Source organism: Protopterus annectens, chromosome 9.part0 (genome assembly GCF_019279795.1).
Source record: "Protopterus annectens isolate FY-2018-M chromosome 9.part0, PAN1.0, whole genome shotgun sequence".
Lineage (NCBI taxonomy): Eukaryota > Metazoa > Chordata > Ceratodontiformes > Protopteridae > Protopterus > Protopterus annectens.
In genome coordinates, this window is record NC_056743.1 from 814323827 (window position 1) to 814350667 (window position 26841).

A 26841-nucleotide genomic window follows, 5' to 3' on the forward strand; every position below is an offset into this window, starting at 1 on the left:
CAGGAAAATAACTTTATTGGGTGGCGTACGCTACGGTACCTTGCTGGCTAGGCTTACGTAGGCCCTTGGGCCAATAGCCTAGTACCTACCTATGAACCTATATATATATATATATATATATATATATATATATATATATATATACATACACACACACACACATATAGCAACTTGAGTAAGTTAATTCACTTTTTTCTTTCTTCAGACATTCCACAAAATGGGCCTTAATTAGCCCACTTCGTTAACAAAACAGATAATTTCAGGCAATTAGAAAAAGAAAAGTCTTTTTTTGCATTTAACCTCTCACAACACTGGATACTCTAAACTGGCCATAGGTGTCTATGTACGTGAGTGTGTGGTATAGAAGAACCACCGTGGCAGGGTGGCCAGCCACAGCTGCGGACTTAGGCCCTAGATAATTATCACTGTTGAAGTGACACCCCAAAAATGGAAAAAGGGGTTGTGGATGGCTGGATGGAGTAAAAATGTACACAAAAACATCTTTTATTACTTCATTATAGTTACTAATAATTCTTCTTGGATGGGGAAAATTGAAATCTTTGTGCATGGTTTCAGAAACATTCAAAAATACATTTATTAATTTGACTTGAAATTGTGCTTACTGTTTTCAATGCACTATGTCAGCAAATCAGAAAGCATAAGTTTTAAAAAAAAATTACCTTTCCCGACTCTGTAAGAGGAAGACTTTGTGGAGCTCCACGTTCCACCAGCCGTACCCTGGAAACATTCCCCCAAAAAAGTGAAACAATTAAACCATTCACAAAGAGCAGGTTCTAATTTGGTTAAATGTTACAGCTTTCATAAATGTTAATCACAGAGTGTTGACTATCCTAAACAATTCTTAAACAGATTATTACTATTTTCAAATGTAAACAAAATATGAGATCTAGTTATTTACACTAAGCAAATATGACATTACATAATATCATCACACCTTAAAAGCTTTTTCCCCTCTTATTTTATCAGATTTTGTGAATTGTCACTCCTCACATGAAGCAACATTATTTCAGGGAATGTGATATAAGGATAACATCAGAAAAATTCTTCAACATCAAGCCCTGGCTTTGCACTGTACCACCAGAAATTAGAAATTTGAGCACTAGACATTCATAGTTTATAGTGAATGTTGGTAAATGATGCAGGCACAGTGGCCTCTCTCAGAATATTTTTGTTTAGTATATCTAAAGTTATTCTGAATATTCCCAAAGAAAACACTGCTCATGGAAACTCTGACACATTAACATAGTTATAAAACTGAAAGTTGTTTCAAAGCTCTGCTCCTCAGTTTTGTTCTCTTACTACACATTTTATTACACATTTCAGTTTTTCCATGACGCACTATTAAGGGGAAAAAAATCGGCAAAGAAACTGAAAGTTATTCTATTGCCTTGGGGTTCCAATTTATACTGGCTTCTCATGCTTTGTTCTTTAGACTGGCATGAAATGAAAACTCTCTTAACACAATAAAATGTTACCAAAGTTACGTGATCAATACAATACACATTTTGTGTGCCTACGTCTAGCAATATGCTTAAAGTTATAATCAGGCTGTTCATGCAAACTCTTAACCTTAAACTGTGCATCCCCCTAATTAAGTGCCAAAAAAACTAGGTATCAATAGAGCTCTGTGGCACAGAAAGAGAAACTCGTCACCAAGAATCAGTCAAACCATGTCTGTATAGCAGCCTGGGTAGTGGAACAACCATTACAAAGCCCTGTCTATAGCTAAGGTGAACGGAGTATCTTGGATAATTAATACTGGATACTTAAAAAAAAAAAAAAAAATCTAAGCTTGTTTCCCACCTTTCCTATAACTAGCCTAGTTCAGAAACAGATTTGCTGTATCCAGGACTGTATGTAAGCTTCTGAGCCCCCAAGCCTTTCTGTGTTGGAGGGAAGCCTTCTAGCTTATCAGTAAGAGTGGTAAGCACTAGGTAGCCTATTTACCACAAGAGGAGTGGTTTCTGGCGCAGAAATTATAGTTTATTGGCCTTTTGAGCAGTTTTTATCATCTCCTTCAACTTACTGGTCTAAAAGCCTGTGTTTGCTCTTTTCCCTCCTTTCCTGTAGCTAGTGTAGTCCAAATACAGATGTGTTGCATCCAGAAAGTACAGCTGTGTACATTTACCATAAATGTAGATGTTCGAGTCTATTTTCTGTTGCAGTCCTCACATATGGGTTATCTGGCTCCCCGGTAGCCCTCAGTCAGCCCGAATACCAGAGTCCTTGGTGTATGATGTAGGCTGCTGCCGGTTGTAAAACTGATGTCAGTATGTCAGGTATAAAGAGCGGCAGCTGACGCCATTTCCTCTGGTTTTCTTGCCTTAACTGTCAGGAGCCCCGAAAAGAAGGCTAACCCAGGAATGGTAGCACCCTGGGCACATGTCATACAAAAGTAAAAATCTATAGTCTGTGCCTTAGGAAAAAAGGGGGAATGGAGGGTGGGAAACCAGCACTGCAACAGTGAATACACTCGAACATCTATATTTATGTTAAGTGTACACAACTGTACTATGTTCTTCGTGTTTCACTGTTGCAGCCCTCACATATGGGTTGATTCCCAAAGCCCAGTAAGAAGACAAAGGGGGGAGGAAAGATCACATATTAAGGGTTGGTAAGGAGGCCCTGCAAAACCAGCCCTGGATTTAGAAAATAAGGGTAGATTGTAATGCTTTGTGAAAGTATGGGCAGAAGACCAAGTAGCTGCTTCTAGAATGTCTTTAGTAGGCACGCCTCTCAGAAAGGCTGCAGAGGTAGAGACTGCTCTAGTAGAATGGGTCCTAATACCCTGAGGGGGAACCTTCCCATGCTGCAGGTAACAAAAGTGAATACAATGAGCAAACCATTTGGAGATGGTTTGTTTTGAAATAGCTTTACCCTGAGCCCCAGGAGCAAAACTAATCAATAACTGTTCAGATTTTCAAAAGGATTTGGTCCAAAGTAAAATCTCAGCTGTCTATGCACATCAAGAAAGTGCAGAATCCTTTCCCCTTTATTTTGGGGATTGTTGAAAAATGTAGGCAGGTGAATAGACTGGTTAAGGGTTAAACTGGAAACTACCTTAGGCATAAAGGAGGGATTGGTTCTCAGAGAAATCCGATCTGAGTGAAAAATGATGAAAGGTTCTACTGCCATTAAGGCTTGCAGCTCAGATACCCTTCTAGCTGAAGGAATAGCTAAAAGGAAAGCAGTCTTCCAGGATAGAAACTTCAAATCTGCAGAGGCAGCTGGTTCAAAGGGAGGCAGAGTAAGTTTTTCCAGGACAAAATTAAGATCCCAAGCAGGAGAAGGAGCTCTTCTGGGAGGTCTAAGATTACTAACTTGCTCAAAAGAACAATGAGCTGAAATTGCTGAAGCATGAATTTTGATTGAAGAAAAGGAAAGTCCACCATTAAGCAATCCTGCTAGGTAGTCAAGAATGAGTGAAAGAGAAAGATGAGAAGAGTCTTCTCCTTCAGCTAGCATCCAAGAGCAAAATCACTTCCATTTATCTGCACAAGATTTTCTTGTGATAGGCCTCCTGGCCTCATGAAGAACTTCAACCACCTGTTGGGAAAGATTTAGAGTATTAGCCAGATAGTCAAATGCAGTGTTTGAAGATGAGGATGAAGGAACTTTCCATCTCCCTGAACCAACAGATCTGGTACTAGGGGAAGATGCCAAGGCTGAGCCTGGGAAAGGCTGTGAAGGAGGGGATACCAATGCTGCCTGGGCCAATCTGGTGCTATCAGAATAGCCTGTGTTTTTTCATCCCTTATCTTTAGCAGCACCCTGGGAAGAAGAGGAGGGAATGCCATAAACTAAGAGATGCATCCATGGGAAGGACAATGCATCTACCCTCCAAGCTTTGTTGTGAAACTCACTGGTGCAGAAGGTTGGAAGGAGATGATTGGTGTGAGAGGAGAAAAGATCCACTTGTGGGGTGCCCCAATGATGAGTGATGTGATTGAAAATGTCCCTGTTCAGTTGCCACTCGTGAGGATCCAGAACATGTCTGCTCAAATGATCCGCCAAGGAGTTTAGCTTCCCTGGAAGATACTGGGCTATTATATGTAAGCCCAAGGATGCTGCTATGGACTATAGCCTCATGCTTTGTCTGCATAAGGGGTAAGAGTGAGTCTCCCCTTGCTTGTTGATGTACCACATGACTGTGGTATTGTCTGTCCTGATCAGCAGAGTCCCAGGGTAGAGTAAGTCCTTAAAAGCCAGCAAGGCCTGCTGCAATGCCATCAATTCTTTTAAGTTTATGTGCAGATGAATCTCTTGGGTGCTCCAAGACCCCTGTATGCCTCTGCCCTCCAGATGAGCACCCCATGCAACATCTGAGGCGTCTGTGGTGAGTGTCTGGCTGGCAGGTGGTGGGCGGAAAGGCAGACCCTTGCTCTGAGAACAGGCTGTCGCCCACCAGAGGAACTCCATTTGTAGACAGGGAATCAGGGGAAGAATCAAGTCTAAGTCCTGTGTGTATTGACACCAAAGATTCTTGAGGTACCATTGAAGTTTCTGATATGCAGCCTTGCATATGGGATCATCAAAATACATGAAGCCATGAACCCCAATGCTTGCAGGAACTGCCTTGCAGAGAGCTGGGTCATGCTTGCCAAGTTCATGAAGTAAGTGGAAAGATCTTCTTGCTTCTGTTGAGGGAGGAATACCATCTGGGTGGCTGCATTCAGACTCGCTCCCAGGAAAACAATCTCCCTTGAAGAAACCAACTTTGACTTCTTTTCATTGAGAGTGTAACCCAAAGAGGTGAGAATGTTCTTCACAAAATCCAATTCCTTTGGTAGTTGTTCTGGGGAATTTGCTTGAATGAGACAGTCGTCCAGCTAAGGAAAAATCTGAATGTTTCTCTGCCTGCAAAAAGCAATGGCTGGAGCCAGGCACTTCGTAAAAACTCTGGGAGCAGTAAATAAGCCAAAGGGCAATGCAGAGAATTGAAAGTGTTGCTCCCCAGCCCTGAAGCGAAGGAAATGCCTGCAACTTTCCCTTACTGGGATGTGCAGATATGCCTCCTTGAGATCCAGAGTTACCATGAATCCTTGCCCAGCATTGGTAGTAATTGTTGAAGGGTGAGCATTTTGAATTTGGGAATCACCAGAAAAGTGTTTAGAATGGACAGATCCAGAATAGGGCGCCAGGTGCCTCCTTCCTTGGATACCAGAAAAAGCCTTGAATAAAAGCCTAGGCCTGCCTGATTTGCAGATTTGCTGATTTGAAGTCTAATTCTCAAAATGCACTCGCTCGAAGCACTACTTAAAATGGAGAACATCGACATTTGTGCAGTAACAGAGACCTGGTTCAAGGCAGCAGAAAGCACCTCTGCACTACCAAGCTATAACTCATTCCACACCTTTCGTTCCCAGAACTTGGAGTGAAGCTCCAAAGGCAGTGGTGTTTCCATATTCATAAAGGACGCACACACCTCCAGACTGGTAGCCCAACATAACGCATCAGAGATATTTCAGGTGCAGCTAACATTGGGTAAGACAGCGATTCAGGTCGTAGCCTGTTATAGGTCCCCAGCCATATCCCAAAACTCACACTCCACGTTCCTAAGCACCCTGGAGAATATTAGGGTCCAACCTAACACACTCATACTGGGCAGCTACAACTACCCCTCCATTAACTGGGAAAACTACTCCTGTACCAATACACTTGCCCAACATTTGGTGGAATTCATTAATTCCAATGCCCTGGACCAGCTCGTTCTTACCCCCACTAGAGGTAGCAACATCCTTGACCTGGTTATTACTAACATGGGCAACCTTTGCTGTACACCAATAGTCAACTCCTCTCTGGTTAGATCCGACCACAAACTAATCACCTTGGAAATCCATATCCCTTCTACCCCACCACCCAGAAAGGTAACCACCATGAAAAACTTCTCCAAAGCTAATGTTGGGCTCCTAAAAAAAGAGGTGGCTAACTTCACAGCACCCATGCAAATGGAGAAAAGTTGCATGACTACTGAATCATACACCAATGCACTGTACGAACACGTACAGAAATGCACGGATCTCGCCATACCCAATAGAATCCTGAAGATCTCCTCCAAAAAATGGAAGCCAATCTGGTGGTCCCCTGCCATAAACAAACTCTAAAATCGGAGGAGGAAACTGATGTGGAATAAGGTGACTGGAAAAACTCTTATCAGCCTCAACAAAAAGCTGAGATCCCTCATCAAATCCTCTAAAGCTAGCTATGAAAACAGAACTGCAGCAGATAATAAAGACAACCATAAGGCCTTCTATAGTTATGTAAAGAATCTCCATGGCAATACCCAGATTTTCTATGAGCTACTGCACAATGGTACCTCCTATACCGAGCCAACAGATATTGCCAATATACTGGAAGACAGATTCAGTGCCAACTTTACCCCCCCCCCAAAGGACCAATCAAAATAACAGTAGATTGCCAGGCACCCAGTATTACTGCAGCACAGGATAAAATAGTACTGTCCAAGGCCAAGAATACAGCTTCTATAGGACCTGACAACATCCCTGGCTGTGTTCTACATGAACTACAGAGTGAAGTGGCACCTCACCTGTGTGGTTTGTTCAATCACAGCCTCACCTCAGGCTTTGTCCCTACCAAATGGCACAATGCTGTAGTCATCCCTCTCCACAAAGGATGAGTGACTACTGACCATGGGAACTATCACTCCATTAACCTGACAAGTCTGATATGCAAAGCTATGGAATGCATCATCATGGACCTAATAAACAAGGATATATGGAATCTCCAAACTCTGTATCCCACACAGTTTGGTTTTGTGAAGGGTAGATCATGCCTGCTCAACTTGGTCGACTTCTTTAGAGTCAGTCACCAGAGCTGTGGATGAAAGCAAGATGGTTCATACAGCCTACCTTGATCTGGCCAAGGCCTTTGATAACATTCCCCACTCAGGAATCGTAGAAAAACTCACTAAGCTAGGCATCAACTTTTATATCACTAGGTGGGTTGCAAACTGGCTCACAGATAGAACCTACAGTGTGAAAGTAGCTGACTCCAAGTCAAACTGCCAACCAGTCACTAGTGGAGTCCTACAGGGATCGGTCTTGGATCCTCTCCTGTTTGGTATTTTCTTCTCAAAAGTCCAGGCCAACACAAAGGGACGCTGGCTGACAAAGTTTGCAGACAATTGCAAGTTGGGAGCCATTATTAACTCCCCAAATGATGTTGACATCCTACAAAAAGGCATCAGTGAGACCGACTGGTGTCAGAACGATGGCCTTAACCTCAATGCCAAAAAATGTGTCGTCACCCCCTTTGGGAAAAACCCACTTCCCATGAATTACCACATCGATGGTAGTCCACTGAACACAGAAGGCATTATAAGAGATCTGGGAACATAGGTTGATAGCAACCTCTCTTTTGACCACCACACTGTCACTGTGGTCAGAAAGTCTTTCTATGTGGCACATCTCATTACTAAGGGTTTTGCATTCAGGAAGAAAGAGGTCAATGTCTCCCTCTACTCTTCCCTCATTAAGCCAATCATTGAGTACAATCCCCATTTGGCGTGTACTTCACTAGACACCTGCAACAACTGAAGAGGCCGCAAAAGTACCTCACAAAGAGGATCCTAGGCCTTAAACATGTCCTATATGGACAGACTCAAAAAGCTCCAACTACTCTCTGTCTCATATCTCCTACTTAGAGGTGATCTTTGCTTGACTTACAAAGCCATGCCTGACCCAGCTCTGTTAGAAATGCTGCATCTAAAGAAATCCCAATTCCTCTGCACCACATGCTTCAGAGACCTCAACCTCATTACCACAATCAACAGAATCAACAGAACGTGCTGGAGGGACAGGTTCATAACCCAGAGACTGCCCATGCTATGGAACAGACTTCCCACACATGTCAAACAGAGCACTTCACTGGCCCTCTTCAAGAGAAATCTTGATGAGTAGATAGGAAACAGAAAATTCATCCCAGGGATCACTCCAGTGGCTCTATTCGACAAAGGCACTGGGAACTAAGGCTGGGTGGCACGATGCCAAGGTAATCCTATGGGCTAGCCTTGTAAAGGCTCCAGGTCCATTAGCCTAGTAACACACCTATGAACCTATGTACCCATCCCAGGAAGGAAGGGTGGGTTGGAACAGGACACATACAGCTATCACCCCTTGAAGGAGAGAATGACAACATGGCGTGTGCCCCAGAAGCTGGCTTTTAGCTTACCAAGCCAATGCCTGGTGGCAGCCTAAATTACGGAGTGCAAAGTAGCATGAACTTGCAGGGGAAAAGGCATTGTGGGCCTTTAAGGTGATAACTCAATCCAGCCCCTCACTTGGGGGAGGTGGTCTTAGGCCACACAAGCATCCCTATTCCCTACTGCCAGAATGATAGTGCAGGCATACACAATTCTTACATGGCTGCCTATAAGATGGTCCCTTTTAATCCACACCCCTAGCATATTATATTGGGAAATGTCTTAGTATGGGTGAAAAAACAAAATGTAATTGCTGAGAGTTGATGTACAGTAGGTATCGCGGCCATACCTCTCAACTTCTTAGCCCAAGAAATCTGGACAATGCCTGACATAATGAAGGCCAAAGGCCCAAAAGTAGGAACAGATTTTAAATGTTGGTCTTATAAACCTAAAAAGGAGCAAGAATAACAGGGTTTGTGATAAAACATATTTTCTAAAGGATATAAAGTCTGAAACTCAAATGTATGTCATTATTTAGTGATTTTATTCCTTAGATCATCCCAATGATTTGCCAGAAAAAAACACAAATTTTTTAAGGAACGGACTGAATTTTTTTTCCAATAAACATCTTTATTAGATTATCACATACGACATAGGCAATCTTCTAGTTATATAAATGAAAAACAAAACATCAACACCACTTTAATTACAAACATTATGCATCATAAACACCATTGAAAGAACCGTAGTTGCAACATTATACATCACTTATAATCTATTGTCATTATCAGTTAAGCATTACATGGCTCATTCAAATCCTGCCTCTTAAAGCAGGTTCCTTCTCTGCATATACTGTTCCCACAATTCCCATTTTTTTTCTATGTAGTTTTCTAAAGATCCCAATTCCAGTTGTTTTATCTCTGTTACTATATTCTCTACTTCTAGTAAAGTTGGTCTAGACATTGATTTCCATTTTCTAGTAACTGCTTTTTTTTGGCAGCCACCATAATTAGACTTAGCAAGCCTTTACTATGTCTAGGAAATTCTAATTCTGTATCATAGCTCAAAAAATAACTTCCCCAGTCAATTCAATCCACTCACCCAGCATTTCTGACAGAGCTGTCTGCCGGGAATCCATAAAGTCTGTCAGCTCATTACACTCACAAAAATTATGTTCCCAGCCACCTCTTTCTTGCCTGTCACACCTCCAACATTTGCTATTCACCTGAGGAAAAATTCTCTGGAGTCTACTTGGGGTATTAAAAATACCTATGCAAACACTTCCAGGCAAAGATCCTAAATCTTCGAGACTTTTTTGCATATTTGGGACAAACACATATATCCCCCATTGTCTCTTTGTGAACTGCTTATCCAGTCTCTCTTCCAATCCTTTCTAAGCTCCTCTGACAGATTCTTATAATTATCATTCAATATTTTATATGCTCTACTAATTATAGATTCTATTAAAAACTCTACCAGTGCTGGTCTTTTGTTTAGGACCCCCTATTTATTTCTCTTTGTCTATACTCTGATATCAATCTTTGATAAGGAAGACAATCTCTAACCTGCAGTCCAAATAAATTATTGGCATCTTCCCATTCTGTTACATTTCCCTTTCTAGTTATTTGTTCCCAATACCTTGGCTGAACAGACTGACATTTTGAGGTAAAAATCTGAGCACTCTGTGAAAATCTGGACAGTTGAGAGCTATGACAGGGATACAAAGTACCTTAAAAAAAGGATCTGAGCAATATCTCCATACTTGGAGGCTCTACACATTTCTAAAGCATCCTGTGACAAATTACATCTTTGAAAGCCATGGACACAAGTATTTACTCTGGCAAAAGCAAAAGATACTCCTCTTTGTCAAAATAAACTTAAAGACCTGAAGAAATGGTAAGAAGAAAGTCAATGATCTGAAGGATCCCATTCCCACACAGTGCTTAGCCTGATCTGGACCACTACTGTAAAAACCTTTATCATGCTAGGCATCAGGATGAGAAAAAAAACACACACCTTCCCCACCAAAAAATGGCATTCACTGAAGAGGGAGGTTGGTTTCTGATTACACAGAGGGCATGTTGAGTTTGGATTAATGTTAAATAAATATCTAACACAAAAGAGACTGCTGACTTAAACTGTTACATGATAGTTATGTTAACGTTAGATTAAAGTCAAGTATTCTGGCATATCTAATAATTGCAACAGGGACACCAGTCTGTAATTTAATGTTTATTTTTAATGCTGTTATTTAAAGGGGTCTAGGGTATTATGTTTTAAGTGCAATGTATATTAACACTAATGACGTTCTTGAAGACATGGTTGGCATCATGGCAAAGCAGATATGCAGGGAGGTAAGGGAAGGGCAATTAAATGTTAAGTTTAATTGCTTTATTTTTTTAATTCATCCCCCGTTGTTTATTTTAAACTGGAAAGCATATAAAAGCTGCCTAACAAGGGGGATAAACAATAGTAGTACAGCAGGGCATTTATTACAGTTGCAGGGTTAGTACAATTTTGCCATATATAAATTAAAAAAAGCTGGGGGGAGAGATAATTATCCAGCTGTTATGGCTGTAAAAGGTTTTCAGGGGAGAAACAAAGGAAGAAATCAGTCTCCAGACTTGAAAGGCTTTGTAAATAGTTTTGTCACAGACAGCGGTGGTGGTGTTTAGAACCAATGTGGTTAAGGTTATTTTTTGTTGTAAGTTTGTTAGACTCATTATTTAACTGTATGAGAGAGCTATGGTAAACCTTTGAGGCTAATAAGAAGACACAGGTAGAGAATGTCGAAGTGGAGAGCAGTCACAGAAGTTCAAGAATTTGAGGAGGAGGTAGAAAGTGGAAAGATTACTATAGGCTACACAGAAGAAGGAAAAAGGAATTCTGAGTTACAGAACAACTTAATGGGAAAGAAATGCTGAGGGAAATACCAGCGGTTTAACTAACCCTGTTAAGAGGCAGAGGTTGTATGACCACTTTTAATGGTTGAGTGCAAGACAGGCGGTCAATGCTTGTAGCAGTACATACTACTCCAAAAGCAAAAATGCAGGTAGTGAGGGATAGCAGGTCTAAGGCAGTGTCATTCCAGGAAGGGGCATGCCTAATCACAGGTGACTAGAATATTACAACTGCAAAAGGTGAAGCAAGTAAAGGACCATGATCAAGGAAGGTCTCTAATGAAAAGCAGTTTTTGAATGGCCTTGTTAAATCACTGGCAATCACAGACATCTGACAGAAAGCTAATTACAAGACAGAAGAGATGGGTTTACTTATTATTACCCTAGACAAATGAAGCTGGTTCAGAACAGATAGAGCATACATTTTGACTGACCATCAGTTAGAATTAAGATAGGTTGCAATGGCTGACCATGCGTTGCTGAGGCTTGAGCTAGTGATAGGGTTGCAGAGGGAGCAACTAACGCATTGGAGATTTAAATTTGTTGAAAATTAATCAAAAACAAGGAAAAGGTGGATAAGATGGTTAGGGAGACTGTAAAATGAGAGCTGTATTAGAACACATAATCATGGGATAGATGTACAAAGCAGGATGTGAGGAAGTACTGACAATCTATTATAAAAACAACAGAGATGAGAAGAATTAAAAGTGAGCTACTGAAAGAGTTAAAAAAAAAAGGTTGATATCTAATTGTGACAGATTAGGAGAAATGGTGAAGCAATGGAGGGATATTAAGCAGATAATATGGAAAAAAGTGGAAAGAAAGTTAAAATAAACAGCAGGTAGCATGGACAAAATATACTTAAGCAGCTCACCCAAATCCTTGAAGACACTGGCAGTGAGGCTGTGATAGCAAAAGAAGTGCATTTCACCTGAGAAATGAGGCTACAGGGTTGTTACTTTCAGACATACTAAAGACTTCAGGGAGTATTACAAAAACCTATACTTTAAGATCCCAGATCAGGACAGAGACTAGGTAGCAGAGCAGGCTTGGTGGGAGAGTTTGGGATTAAGAGGAAAATTTTATGTGGCAGGTGATGGAAGAGGAAATGAAGGAAGGGACACGCCAAGATGGAAAACGCCAGCCCAGTGACAGCTTGCCAAATGAGTTAGTGAACTAAGTGTGAGATAAATTCTGAAAGTGTGGGTGGAGATGTTGAATGGCGTGTTCTGGAAGGATGCCATTAATTCAGTGACTCTGAAGGGGGAAAAGACCTTTGTCTACCCCTCCTGATATAGACCAATTTCTGTTTTACTTCATGATTAAAATCTTGCTATGCTGGCAAATAAAAGAGAAATACTAGAGAGATACCTAAGCTAATTCATGTTGCTCAGCATGGTCTTGTAGTGGGAGATAATGGCCAACTGTATTGTAATGCAAGTAGCACAGAAACAGAAGCAAAAATCGGTCTTATCATCCCTAGATGATGGAAGAGCATTTGACCATCCGAAATCGGCACATCTACTCATACTGTTGGAGAAATGGGGGCTCCCAGAAAGCCTTACTGCTTTCATATGAAGAGTCTATGTCAGGGCAAGTGCTAGAGCAAAGGTAATGGTGAGATTACCTGATGCACACATGCTACAAAGGGGAACCAGACAAAGGTGCCTATTGCCCTCCCCCCAGAATTTATCTATACTGTATATTAAAACTTGCCAAAGTTAATCAGGAAGTCAAACATGATGGAATTTAGTTAGCCAGGGGAATAATGCAAATAGTAACCCTTCTTTGGGGATGTTTTACTCACTCTCACATACCCAGAGGAGGAGGAGGACATCTCTAAACCCTGGGAATTATTAAGGTACTTAGGAATAAGATCTGAATACAAATTAAGGGGAAATTGCAGGCAATGACATTAAACTTCGCACCTGAGGGGGGCTCTATCATTAGAATATAACTATTTGTGGACAAGTCTCAGTCTAAGGTACTTGTAAACTTGTGGCCACCACCAAGGTGTATACAAATCCCAAAAAATGGAGGTTCTTCTACTGGAAGACATCTCAGGACTAACAAATTCAGGCACAGGTTGGGGCTGTAGTTGAGTCATCAACTCAAGGTAGCCATGTACTGGTCAGATCATTCAGCATTTAGATGTGTTACTAGCTGTAGGCATCTTGTGGTGTTTTTTATGTCCTTAGCATTTGAAACAGCTGTTTTTTTAACAGTTTTATCTAGGGTCACTGCATATGTTGGATCCCTCAGCCCTGTTTTTCTAAGCAGATGGTCTACTATCACAGCTAATTAGAATGGTCAGAGCATCTGGTACTTGAAGGAACTGAAAAGAAAATGCATGACAATAATGCCAATATTATAGACTGACAATAATGCCACTATTATAGACTGAAAATAAGGGAAACGGACAGGTATCCTTATGTTGGAAATGGCAAGAACAAATGCTAACAAGTTCATCTAAAAGGAAAGGAAAGGATAACCATTCTGCTTATCAGAAAACATTAACAAAGAAGGGCAAATGCAGGAGTCCTGGAGAAAAAAGTATCTCAGATTGCAAAAGCAAGTAAATTGGGAGTGACAGAGCCAGAAAGAGGTCAGCAAACAAATTACCAGTCCAGGAATTATTGTAGGTGTAATACCAAAAGTGTTGTTAAACATGATGGCTGAGACTCCGGCAGTGCCACCAAAAGACCATAAGACCCACACCACAGTATACTGTTTAAGGCCTCTGTGGGAAAAATGACAGTGTACTCTGAGATGCGATGACCTTGTTGTTAAATGTAAGAAACAAAGTAGGAGCAAGGGGAAACTGTTATGCTCACTTAAAAGCGCAGGAAGTATTTAGGTGGGAGGAGGAATACATGTAGCAAGGCTATATTTACATTGTGGCATATCACTGGGTACCCTAGTGTCGGAGGTTGACGGCAGGGAAGCTGGGTTCAACATCATGACAGACAATATTTTCAAAATGGTGGTAACAAAGTTCGCTAGATTAACCCCCCAAAAAAAAGGCAGATACAAGAAGAAACGTAGAATGAAAAGTCATGCCTGATGGAAGAAGAAGCTGATCCAGACATACCTCTGCACCCAATGAACTCCAGGATTTCAGAAAGGTCTTTGACTCTTTCCACCTACTTCACTCAGGTGTTGATACAAAAACAGCAAGAGCTGGGAACAGGTTTAAAATTTAGGAACAGGACTTGAGAATGGTATAACACAAAGTGTTGTGATGAGAACAAGGTACAGAGTAAGGGGACATGACTACCACATAGTACTGTAGCAGCATCCAGTACTCTTTAATGTCACCATTGCAACTTATCTTTGAGAACCCAAAACAAGATCTGTTAGACTGCACAAGGCACATAAGCAAAGTACTGCACAATGCAATGAAGAAAGAAAGCAAACTAGAAATCTGTATGGATTAAGACCCATAAACGCTTAGCCTCCATCATCCTAAATCCGCCGCATGTCCCTTTATGAATGTGAAGCCACATGGTTTTGTCATTTCAAAATCTGTAAAACCATGCTGGTAAAGGAATACATTTAGGATCAAACAATTAAGAGCAAAATAAAGAACACAATACCTACTACAATTGGTTAAGTGGGGACAAATAGCAGGTATATAAAATAAATACTACGGCCTACAAATGAAAATTTTATGAAAGAGGCTCAGCTCACATTGTCCCTGTTATAAGGGGAAGTCAAAGCAAGTATAAACAAGAGATTCATCAAAGCTTAAGGAAGTGGTGGAGTCCTTACTGCTAAAACATTACGGACGAATCATGATCCATTCTATTCCCTTATTTACAAAGCTTTTTCAAGACAAAAAGAGGTGATTATGAATAAAGAGTATTGTGTCTCCTGTTTCATTTACTTAACTTCCAGTTATAGCTGAAAAGGAGCCTTTACAAGATGAAGCACAGCGCTACATCTCCCACATACTTCAGTTTACCAGCTCTGATACACAGAAACACTAATCCATAGGCATGCAAACAACACAGTATCAACAGAAATCGAGACTATAGACTCACTAAGACAAAATGTGTTGTCTATGATATAAGCCCTGCTGAATTTAAAATGGTAGACTTATTCCTACAGATAAGTTCCCAAGGCTGTAAGCTGAGCATCACCATCATGCTAGTAGCCTGCTACTACAAATTATTTCAGGTTCTCATTTCTGCAGGTAATCTCAAGTTGAGAAGTCCTGTTCAGCTTCCCAAAATACTAACCTCCATCAAGACAGCGAAAGAAAAAGGTATCTAATAAAATCCAGTGGATCATCTTAGCTTCTCTAATCCTTTCATAAAGAACATGGATAGGCTGACTGACAGGTGCTTAGACACAAAATTCACCCAAATTATTTAAAGCACTTCAAAGTTACCTATAAAGGTCTACAGTTTTAAGAGACTATGTTTTGCATAAACAGCATGGTCAGTTTTACTAAATATCATGTTTCCTGAAATTAGCAAAAATGGTTTAAAAATTGACACAGCAAATTTAAAATGCATACCTGTCATGTCGTAAGGATTTCAAGTCAACATACACTGTAGTAGGTTCTGGTCCTGATGTTCCCTACAATAACAAAAATCCAGCAATTATTATTTGCAGTCAGTACTTTATACTTTTTACTAATAATCCAACCTTTTTATCTCTTAAAAGAAAACACAGAGTTGGTTAAGATACAGGGAAAGCTAAAAAGGAAATAACACTAACATCTAAAATAAAAAAGGGGAGATGCCTCCTATTTTCCATCTATGACACATGGAACATTCTTTAACCACTGCTGAAGGAAATGAAGAAAAATAAATACGCCTGCTGAGATGCTCCCTAATATCTGATGTTAAAATAGATTCCCATTGAAACCAACCTAACATCTATGAAAATATTTCAGAGATTAAACTTATTATCATTATGTCATTATCACTTTCTTCCCTCCTAACTTCACCGAAATACTGCCTGTTCCTGGAGACGTCCATGTTGATTAAATATACATTACCATTTGTAGTTCATCTCATACTGTCTTAATTATTAATTGTTAAACCTCATCTTCCTCTAAACCTGGCATAATTAAGTCCTCAATAAATATTTCCATTTCTGCCTCTTCTTGCTTTCCACATTTCTCTTCTTATGATATTTCCAAATATCTCTCTACTATGTTATAAGACCTCTGATTAGTTTTCTTGTCACAGGGTCCCTAAATTTGGCGACAGTCCTTTCTAATTTCTGTTGCCCAAGTCATTGTGCTAAGTTTCTTTCTTTTTTTTATTTTTTCTCTGGAACTGTTATCAAAAATAGATGTTTAACAGAAACTTGTCTAAACTCATACATATTAAACAATTTTCCTTTCAGCACTCTACAGTTGCTCTTATTCTTGTTTGGTGACATCCACCTTATTCTAAAATACTTCAACTCTTGTCAATCCCTCTAAATAATTCCTATGAATTCTTTCCTATACCACTTTCTCTTTTATTTCTTCCCTATTTTTACATTCCACTTTCATTTTATTCCACTTACTAGCTATCTCTTTTGAAGACATTTTTATCTTTCACAACAACTCTTGGAAAATTTCCACTACCCATTTGCTTAAATTTCTCTTTTTTTAAAGAGGTAAGATAAGTGCCAATGTCTCATTTTTACTTCATTACCTTACATCTTTATCAAAGTTTTTATCAGTGTATGATCTGAAATAGTTACTGGAAGTGTGTCAAAGCATTTAATTAAATATACATGCTCTTGTGAAATATAATTTCTATCCAGTCTAGCCCAGTTACTGTACCTTGGGGAATAATATGTAAATTCAGAGTTGCTACCACTGACTTTATATCTTCCATACAAAACATTCTTATGTATGTCCTCAGAGATCTACTCTCTCATTATATTTTCCCTTCTAGGTCCCACTGACACAATAACACCCCTGTTGATTGCTAACTGTTTCTTCCCACATTATCTTAAACTCCATAACAACAGTTTCTGATAGAATATAAATAAATGCCCGCATGATCCTCCACCCTTGCCAATAACCCCTTGTTATCAAAAATCTATAATTAGTTTATTTTTTCCTCTTCTATCATTAGCTGTTGGAACATCGCTAGCGATTAGTATTATTATTCCCCTCATCCTTTGTCCCTGATATTGTGCTGAAATGTCCATCCTAAAATCCTTTCTTTGTGAAATGTACACCCTCATTTCTATCCAAATGTGTCTCCTGCAACATATCTACTTGCACCCTACATTTCTTAATGTAATTTAATACTCTTTCACCTATATCTGTAAGGTCACTGACATTCCAAGAAAATATGGATAGCGTTCACACTATGACAGAAAGCTGAATGCGTATTTCCAACTTTTGTCTTAATTGCACACATTAACATTTGGTAGGCCGACCTTTTATGCAGTTGCTTCTTCTCATCTCCATTTGTAACTATGTCACATTTTTAGACTTTTTGCTTAATGTGAAAACACTTTACAAAATAAGTACATTTATAGAACCCCTAAGCCCTTTTAAACTAGAGAAAACAAACAAAAAAATATGTACACTTTCAACAAATGAATTTTACCCTTCCAAATAACAGCAGTTGCCCCAAATCGACTGAGGAACCCAACATAATTACCTACTCTAAAATTAAGGTTAAGCACACTAAAGCGTTTGTTACAGCCTATGCTCCCACTTACACTGACTATCTGTTCTGTTCTTATCTATATTCCCCTCAAATATGTGAAAAACAGCTTGCATGTTTTCAGTAACAATAACCCTAACAAAAAGTGCATGGTCTTCTTTAAATACACTAAATTGTGCATAGTTTTGTTTAAATGCATTAATGTATTAAGGCTGCTGAGGAGGACCCTACTACTTACTTATTTACTCCCACAGTTTCAAACTTTATTTTTCCCTGAACTGCTTGCCACTGCACCTTTAAATGTTACATTTCTCCCAAGAAAGAATGGTCAGAACTCTCAAGATTAATTGCTTTTACATGCAGGTAGCTTGCCTCCAAGTACAACTGGTCAGCAATGACAATAAATGCTAACAAATTTGCAGATGCAAAAAAATCTTTGTAAATGACACTCCGAACACAATGCACAAACTTCCTAAGGTCAAATGCCTGAAGTTGCAGGTTTCTTGTTGTCCACTCAAAGCATTTGCTAATGAAAAAAGATAACTTGGCAGATGCAAAAAAGTTACCATTTCCAATGCCGTTCATCATTTTGTCTTAGCTTTCAAGCCTATTTGCTTAGACTGTCTATAGCTTAATCAAAAAAAAGTGGCCAGCACCAAAAAAGAATGGAGACAATATTCTTTAATGTGGCAACATCTGTATCAAATCGGTTTCAGCAATCCAGCCTTCCTCAGTGATCACTGAGGAAGGCTGTATTGCCGAAACCGATTTGATACTGGTGTTGCCACATTAAAGAATATTGTCTCCACTCTTTTTGGTGCTGGCCTCTTTTTTGACTGAGTTCTGAGTTTTGTCTGTGGGCACCAGCTGTACTTGTGAAAGCTGTATTCTGTGTCTATAGCTTAAACCAAGAACATTAACCTTGACATCCTCCCCTGCAAAAACAGGGGAAATGATTATATTTATTTTACATATGAACAATGCACTTTTTATAACCTACCCCAGGCTCAGCAGTCCAAGATCATAACATTATATTAACTTTAATTTGCTTCTGTCCCACCTTTCTTGTTGCAATATAAAATCTGTACATCTTACAACTAAGATAAGTACTTGCTTTAATGTCTTTAACATATACAGCAGTCACTGCTAAGACTCCCGCACGTCACATTTAAAATACCCAAAATAATTCTATACAAAACTGCTTTATAATAAAACATGCAATTTTCACCATGAATTATTTATACGAATATTAATAACAAAACTGTTTTACTTACAGTTACTTCTTCATTCTTTTGAGTGTCTTTCTAAACGTTAATGATAAAGTGTGGTACAAGTTTTACAGTTCACACATATGTTTAACAAAGTCAGCAACATTCTGGTCTTTCATGCAAAGTCATATTTCACATGTCTATTTCTATATCCACTAGGACTGATGCTTTATAGTCTCCCATTTATTCATTAATGTCAGTGTTGCTGGTCTTCTATCAGATCCTCTCCATCTCCCAACATTCAAGTCCAAGGTACTTCTGATTCTTCTTGTCAGCTCTTGTGATTTTTTTTCAATCTCTCAAACATTTTCCTTTGGAACAACAAAAAAAGTTGCACTGGCATATTCTCTCTATGAGTTTTGTTGTCATAAGATCACCAACTGGCTCACAAATAGGATGCAGATAATCATAATATGTGAAGTTACCGCCACAATGAGACCAGTCACCAGTGGTGTTCCCTAGTGTTCTGTGTTGGGACCCCTCTTGTTTGGCATCTACATTTCTGAACTGAAAGCCAGTACCAGAGAGTTCTGGTTGACTACGTTTGCAGATGACTGCAAGCTAGGAGCAGTCATTGAATCCCAAAATTACTTAGCCGTCCTGCAAGAAGGGTTGATCCAAATAAATACGTGGTGCAAAATCATGGACAAACTAAATGCCAAAAAATATATTACTGTATCCTTTGGGAAGTCATCTACCGTAGGGAACTATCACAAGGACAATACGCCTATAAGAGATGATGCAGCTGTTCAGGATTTGGGAACTTATGCGGACAGTGACCTAACGCTTGAGCAACATGTGCCTATTGTTGCAAAAAAGTATTTCGATATTGCACAGCTTATAAACAAAGGGACTGTGTCTAGATCTAGGGATGCCACTGCCCCCCCTTTACTCAGTCCTCACACCCAGGCTGTGCCTGCAAATGGCCTACAGTGATCAATGTACCGCCTCAGTAAATAAACTAAAATAAATAAATACTCAGCCCTCATTAGGCCAGTCATTTAATATAATGCTGCTTTTGGCATGTATCAATCCAAACACATGCAACAACTGGAATGCCCACAGAGATACCCTACTAAAAGGATACGAGGCCTAAAAATGTCCTACATGGACTGACTCAAAGTCCTTTCACTGCACTCATTATCATACAGACTGCCAAGAGATGACCTGTGTCTGTCATATAAGGCATCCTCTGACCCATTACTGATGAATTTACGGCATATCAGCAAGTCAAATGGCATCAGAAATACTTGAGTCTAGGGAACTAAACCTCTTCTGCAACATCAACAGAACACTTGTATCTCACAGATGATACTGCTGCTGTTTAACAGACTCTCCATCCACATAAAACAAAGTTCATTCCCTGTCCATATTCAAGCACAGATTAGATCTATGTATGGGAAATTTACTCCAGGACTGCCCCCGTACTACTAATGGACAGAGGCAGCTCTTAAATGCTTTATCCCGTGCATGGCTCCTCTCAAATAATCAATGGTATGATCCCAGTTATTTACGGGTAATATATAGCCAAACTATAACCAAAAAAGATAGGTTATTTTGAGCACAAAAAGGGAAACTGGCTTAAAATGTCCCTCAATGGAATCTAGCCTAGTACTTACCTATAACCTCTAAGAATGAGAAGCAGAGTCATCTGCTGCTTGCTGGCTGACTCCCTGTTTAAGCGTTTTTTTTTTTTAAACGTACATGCAAAGCATGGAAATCAATGCACTTCTAAGCCTGCCAATATACTAAAACAGCTGTTCACATACGTATCCAGGCTATTCCTAAAAATATCTACACTAGTGCTTGCTTTAATGTAGTTTGGCAGTCTGTTCCATGCATCAGCTGCTCTTTCAGAGAAGCAATTAGTACACTTCTCATTCTACGGAAATCTTCTACATAGGTTGTCTGATGACTCTCTACTACTTTTTGATAACCCCAAAAAATTCTGATAGATAGCGCTCTCTAAAAGCCCTATACACCTGAATAAGTTCACCTCTTAAGTATCTATAAGAGACACTGTACAAGTTCAGATATTTTAGTCTTCCATAATGACTTAAATTTTCGCATCCATGGATGCTCTTGGTATATTTCTGCTGTACTCTTTCCAGTTTACTCATGCTTGTTTTCTTATAAGGTTTCCATATTGTTATTCCATACTCAGGTTTGGGTCCAATGTAATTAAAAAAAATGACTTAATAATTTCTGATTTCCTAGACTTTATAAATCTTTTTATACAACCTATAGTTCTATAACTGATTAGAACTCAAATCTGGATCTACCCATATACCTAGGTCCTTAAATGAATCGACAGTTTCAATCACTGTGTGCTGTATTAAATATTCGCCTTTCAATTTATGTCTCTGAAATCTCATATCTTAGTTTTTGATGTATTTATCAGCATATTATTTTGCTGTGCCCAGATGGTCAATTTAGTCCAGTTCTTTTGTAGACATGCCCTATCTGTACCACATCTAATTAGTTTACCCAATTTCAAGTAATCAGCATATAGACTGTAGAACACCTCAGATGAAAAAGATAGGTCTGAAAAATACAATCTAAACAAGTAAAGGCCTAGGGCAGAGCCCGGTGGGACATTCTGACTGTAACCAAGAATTTTACCTGTCTGATTGCTGTATGATACTTGCCATGTTCTATTTGTAAGCCATGCAACTTTATCCATCTTATCAGGAGTACATCAATTCCTAGTTGTTCTAATTTATTGATCAGTGTTTTGTGCATGACCCTGTCAAATGCTAAAGTTAAAGGTATATAAATTACATCACAGCACAATTTTTCATCCATAGCTGTTACAACATTGTTGTAGAACATCATGTTACAGGTGGTAATAGATCTATTTTCAACATATGCATGTTGATATATGATTTCAACCTCAACTAAGTTTTGACAATTACTTATCCAATATTACGTTCACCATTATTTTTCCACAACATGAAAGTAGACTTAAGGGTCTATATGACTCTTGGTTTGTCTTACTCCCCTTTCCTTTAAAGACAGGTTTAATAAGTCCATGTCTCCAATCTAGAAAAAAAAACTCCCCATATTTACATGACCTAGTAAATAATAGATAAAATGGTACTACAAGTTCTTGCTAAAGTGTTCTCAGATCATTATTACTTATTCTGTCTCCTCCCAGTGCTTTCTTTGGATTCAGTTTGCATAGTTCTTTTTTAATACAATCTATTTTGATTCCAGTATCTTGGGTTACCTGGATATCAGTAGAACAACTTATCACCCCGTTTTGTGGAGCTAAACTGTTTTGTATAAGATTTTGTAAATATATCTATAATGTATTGTGTCTAACAATACATTTTAGAATCTACATGCAGTTTATCAATTTGCATGTCTTTATTCCTTCCACATCTTATGTAGCTATAAAAATGATTTCCTATTATGTTAAACATCTTTACATAAATTTTAATCCAAATTACTGCTACAGTTCTGGAAAGCAATGACATTCAGCAGAAATGGTAGTCAGTCCTTCGATAAACTTTATTTCAATAAAAATAAGCGCTTTCATTCACTTAAACCATATGTGAACTTCTTCAAGCTCTTCACCCACAGTAACAGCTCTGTTTAAAAGGACTCAAGTAGAATGATGCAATCATTACATTACTTCTTCAAGAGTCTTAAAAGTTCCAGTCACCCTTTTCTTTAAAACATTTTTTTTTAAATTTTAAATATAAAACAAAGACAGGTACAAGACCAAACTACCTTATTATTTAAATAACTTGTTTTAACCCCAAAGTAGTTGACACTCACTTAAAATATTACCTACCTAGTCAAAGCTTTTAATGCTAAAATAGGTTTCATACTGCAGGAGTCATTCAACCCTGGATAAAAATAGGCATTAAAAATTAGTTGCCATACTAACTCTTTCTTTTGCAAATAAAGTTCCCAAGGTACTCCCCTTCACCTTTACTGGGACATGACCAATGACAAAATATTTAAAAAAATGATACTCATTCATATTCACATGTTTAGCTACGGCATTAGATAAATTCATTTTTTCATACTGTATTCATGTTCATCAATACAGTCTAAGTTTGCGCTCAGTTTTTCCAACATAAAAACAGACACTTGTAGCACTGTGTTAGAGAACATGTTTAGATTCACAGTTAAAAATACCCTTAATATGGTAGGTAGCATCCCTTACCTGAAATGTGGACACTCATAAAATCACTTACAATATGAGCAGGCTCCACATTTTATCATATCAGAACTTCCTCTTAGTGAACCTGTTTTTTTCTGTTCCAAAAACGGTTTCAGGTTCTGGCCCCTCCGATATACTAATGGAGGAATCTTCTGAAATTTGTCGCATATTTCCACATCACCATATAACAATGTCCAATTTTTATTAAAAATGGACCTCAGGACCCGGCTATTGGTGTTAAAGGTGGTCGCAAAACTTGTGGCAAACTCTTTCGAAGTACTTGCCTCAGCTTCCTCATCTTGATGTTGCCTTCCTTCCTTAAAGAGGATAGGCTTGAAATGGCCAATCGATCTTTATGACGTCACCTCTTCCACCAAATCCTGGACCAGCGATTCTGGATAGCTTCTTCTGAGAAACATCATATGAAAGTTAGCACATTCTTGATGAAATTCAGAATAGAAGGAAATCATTCTGGCTACTCGGACTAGTTGCCCTTTCAATACAGATCTCTTCTGGTGAAAAGGGTGGGAGCTTGTAAAGTGTAGAAAAGTGTTGGAATACTTGCTTTTTCGCTAAAGTTTAGAAATATATGTGTGCCCTTCATTGTCCTTTTCTAATAAAACATCCAAATAGGAAAGTCTTTCAAGATGATATTCAGATGTGAATTTCAAGAAGGGGGTAGCTCTGTTAATGTACTGGACAAAGTGAAGGATACCTCCCTTGTCCGCTTTCCATATTATAAATATATCATCCAAAAAGCGGACGCAAGTTATATTTTCCTAATGGTGGGAAATTCCAGCACAAATCTATGCTCCTGCACAGCCATGACAATGCTGGCAAAGATAACCCCACAAGGGGAACCCATAGCCACCTATGACTTTTGTAGGAAATATTTCCCATCAAAATAAATGTAGCTGTTATGCAAAACCACCTTGAACAATTCCTCATAAAGATTAACCTGTTCTTGTGGGAGATCCTTGTCTAGGAGGAAGTCAGTCACCCATTCTATTCCTGTATCCTGAGGAATCACAGAATACACGTCCTTCAAATCAATTGTGAGTAGAAAGTCATTTGCGTCAAAATCCACCTCATTAACAATTTCCAGGAAGGACCAAGATAGGAGGGGTTTAATGTAATTGAATTTATTCCATCGACAATGCGTCTCATCAGTGGATTATTCAAATATTTATGAATCTTGGGAACTCCAAATATAATCGGTGTTACCGGGGCAGCTATATTGAAGTAGTTGAAAATATCCATTTCCACTCTGCCTTCTATAAACATATCCTCTGGGGTACTTCTTATGTTGCGATAAGCTCCATTCAACTGGTTTAATGTCACTTCCACATATGTGCCTATGCTCCAAGATTTTGTACATTTGTTTATTATAATCAGGCCAGTCCATAATTACCAATCCAACCCCTTATCAGGTTTCATCACCCTTATATTTTGACACCTCAAATATTCCAGAACGGAATACTCTACTTCATTCATATTGTTTTCTTCCTTTCTTCCAGCACTCAACATTGTTCTTAAATCAAGATCACAAATCTTTTCACATAGTATAAGTGTTGGATGCAAGGGGAGGGGGGGTTGTAAGTACTGGCAACATTCAAGTCCTGTTGCCTGCTGAAGTTTGCTCCAAATAATATCTTCAAATTCAACTTTTTCAAGAAAATGTTAACATCTATCAATGTGCTAGCCAAGTTAGCCCTTGAGGAAGGGGCAAATGTCAACGCTTTACTTAAAATGTTGACCACCTTTTGATCCAGTGGGGTGTTAGAAAAATTGTAAATCTTGAAATCATCATCTTCATTCATAACAATTTTACAAGGTGTAGGGAATTCTATCTCACTACTATTATTGATGTCTACTTCCTCCTCTCCTCCATACTTAAGTTTGCTCGTAGGGTCCCAGCTAATAGTACCTGTTATGATTGGTATGTGGAAAATTTCTCCCTCTCCATTGATTCTGTAATGAGGGATTGTGAAAAACCTGATTATTTGTCTGCCCGTCCATTATTCCTTTGTCCAATTCTTTCAGAACGCCTTAGTGTAGGGAGAGTCCAGTTGTTAGGTAGAGGGGTCCCCTGCTCCACCTCACTGGGTCTTCTTATATTATTAGACCCATTGGACTCTCCACCCCCCATCATAATCATGTACATTGTCACTAGAGTTACCTTGGTTTGTTTGGTCCCACATCTCAAATCTCCTTCCCCAAGCTTGTGATTTAGGCAGACTGGGGTATGTCTTCCTCTCCGCATATTCTCTCTCATCCCGCTCCAATTTTTTTAAGTTTTTTTCTCTCTTAATTTATTGAGCTGTTGTTCAATACCTGAATAAATTCCTTTATGTTCAGAAACATGCCTATTATATATACCATCCTGTTTAATAGTATTTTCTAACCACTGCACTTTAGCAGTCAATGACTATCAGTTTAGAATTAAGTCTCATCATTAATACTTCTAAATACTCACAACCATGTCTATCAAATAATATAAGCAAGTCCTGGTGTAAAGCAGAGTTTTCTATGAGCCTGGCTGGGTACCGCCACAACTGCAGACCCTTAGGTACCCATTTATTTTTGACACATTCCTTAAAGTAATTAAAGTCATTCCCATATTTAAATCATAATCTTTGTTAAGCCATTCTCCTAAATTAGGCAATGTTAAACTACCAACATTCATTTCCATTTCTACATGTGAATTCACTACTGGAAATTATTCATGGGGTGGATTTTGATGCAACTGACTTTCTGCTCACAACTGATGTGAAGGACTTATATTCTGTGATTCCTCAGGATACAGGAATAGAATGGGTGGCTGACTTACTCATAGACAAGGGTCTCCCACAAGAACAGATTAATCTTTATGAGGAACTGTTTGAGTTGGTTTTGCATAACAACTACATTTAATTCAATGGGAAATATTTCCTACAGAAGTCAGGGGTGGCGATGGGTTCCCCTTCAGGGAGTATCTTTGCCAACATTGTCATGGCTGTGTGGGACCACAGATTTGTGATGGAGATTCCCACCATTAGGACAAATATTACAACTTGTGTCTGCTTTTTGGAGGATATATTTATCATATGGAAAGGGGATGAGGGAGATATCCATCAGTTTGCCCAATACATTAACAACACTACCCCCTTCTTGAAATTCACATTTGAATATCATCTTGAAAGACTTTCCTATTTGGATGTTTTATTAGAAAAGGACAATGAAAGGCAGAAATATACTTCTAAAATGTATTGAAAAAGCACGTATTCCAAAACTTTTCTACACTTTACAAGCTCCCACTCTTTTCACCAGAAGAGATTTGTAGTCAAAGGGCAACTAGTCTGAGCAGCCAGAATGACGTCCTTGGATTTTGAATTTCATCAAGAATGTGCTAACCTTCATATGATGTTTCTGAGAACAGGCTATCCGGAATCACTGGTCCAGGATTTGGTGGAGGAGGTGATGTCAAAATGATCGATTGGCCATTTCAAGCCTATCCTCTTTAAAGAAGGAAGTCAACATCAAGATAAGGAAGCTGCGATAGCACCTCCCAATTTTAAACCCTCTGAGGTGAGTGCATCGAATGAGTTTGGCACGAGTTTTGTGACCACCTTTAATGCCAACTGTCAGGTCTTGAAGTCCATTTTTTCATAAGAATTGGACATTGTTATATGATGATGTGGAAATACAT

General features: G+C 39.0%; 1 protein-coding gene across 3 annotated transcripts in view; it reads right to left on the reverse strand.

Moving 5' to 3' along the window:
- Positions 1-26841, reverse strand: part of DIP2B (disco interacting protein 2 homolog B) — a 2678679-nt gene that overhangs the window by 234474 nt on the left and 2417364 nt on the right. For all 3 annotated transcript variants that reach the window (XM_044083475.1, XM_044083472.1, XM_044083474.1), the window contains exons 33-34: positions 15605-15666; positions 681-738 (exon numbers count right to left, since the gene is read on the reverse strand). In XM_044083475.1, the coding sequence (XP_043939410.1) occupies positions 681-738; positions 15605-15666 (120 nt within the window). The remainder of the gene's footprint in view (positions 1-680; positions 739-15604; positions 15667-26841) is intronic.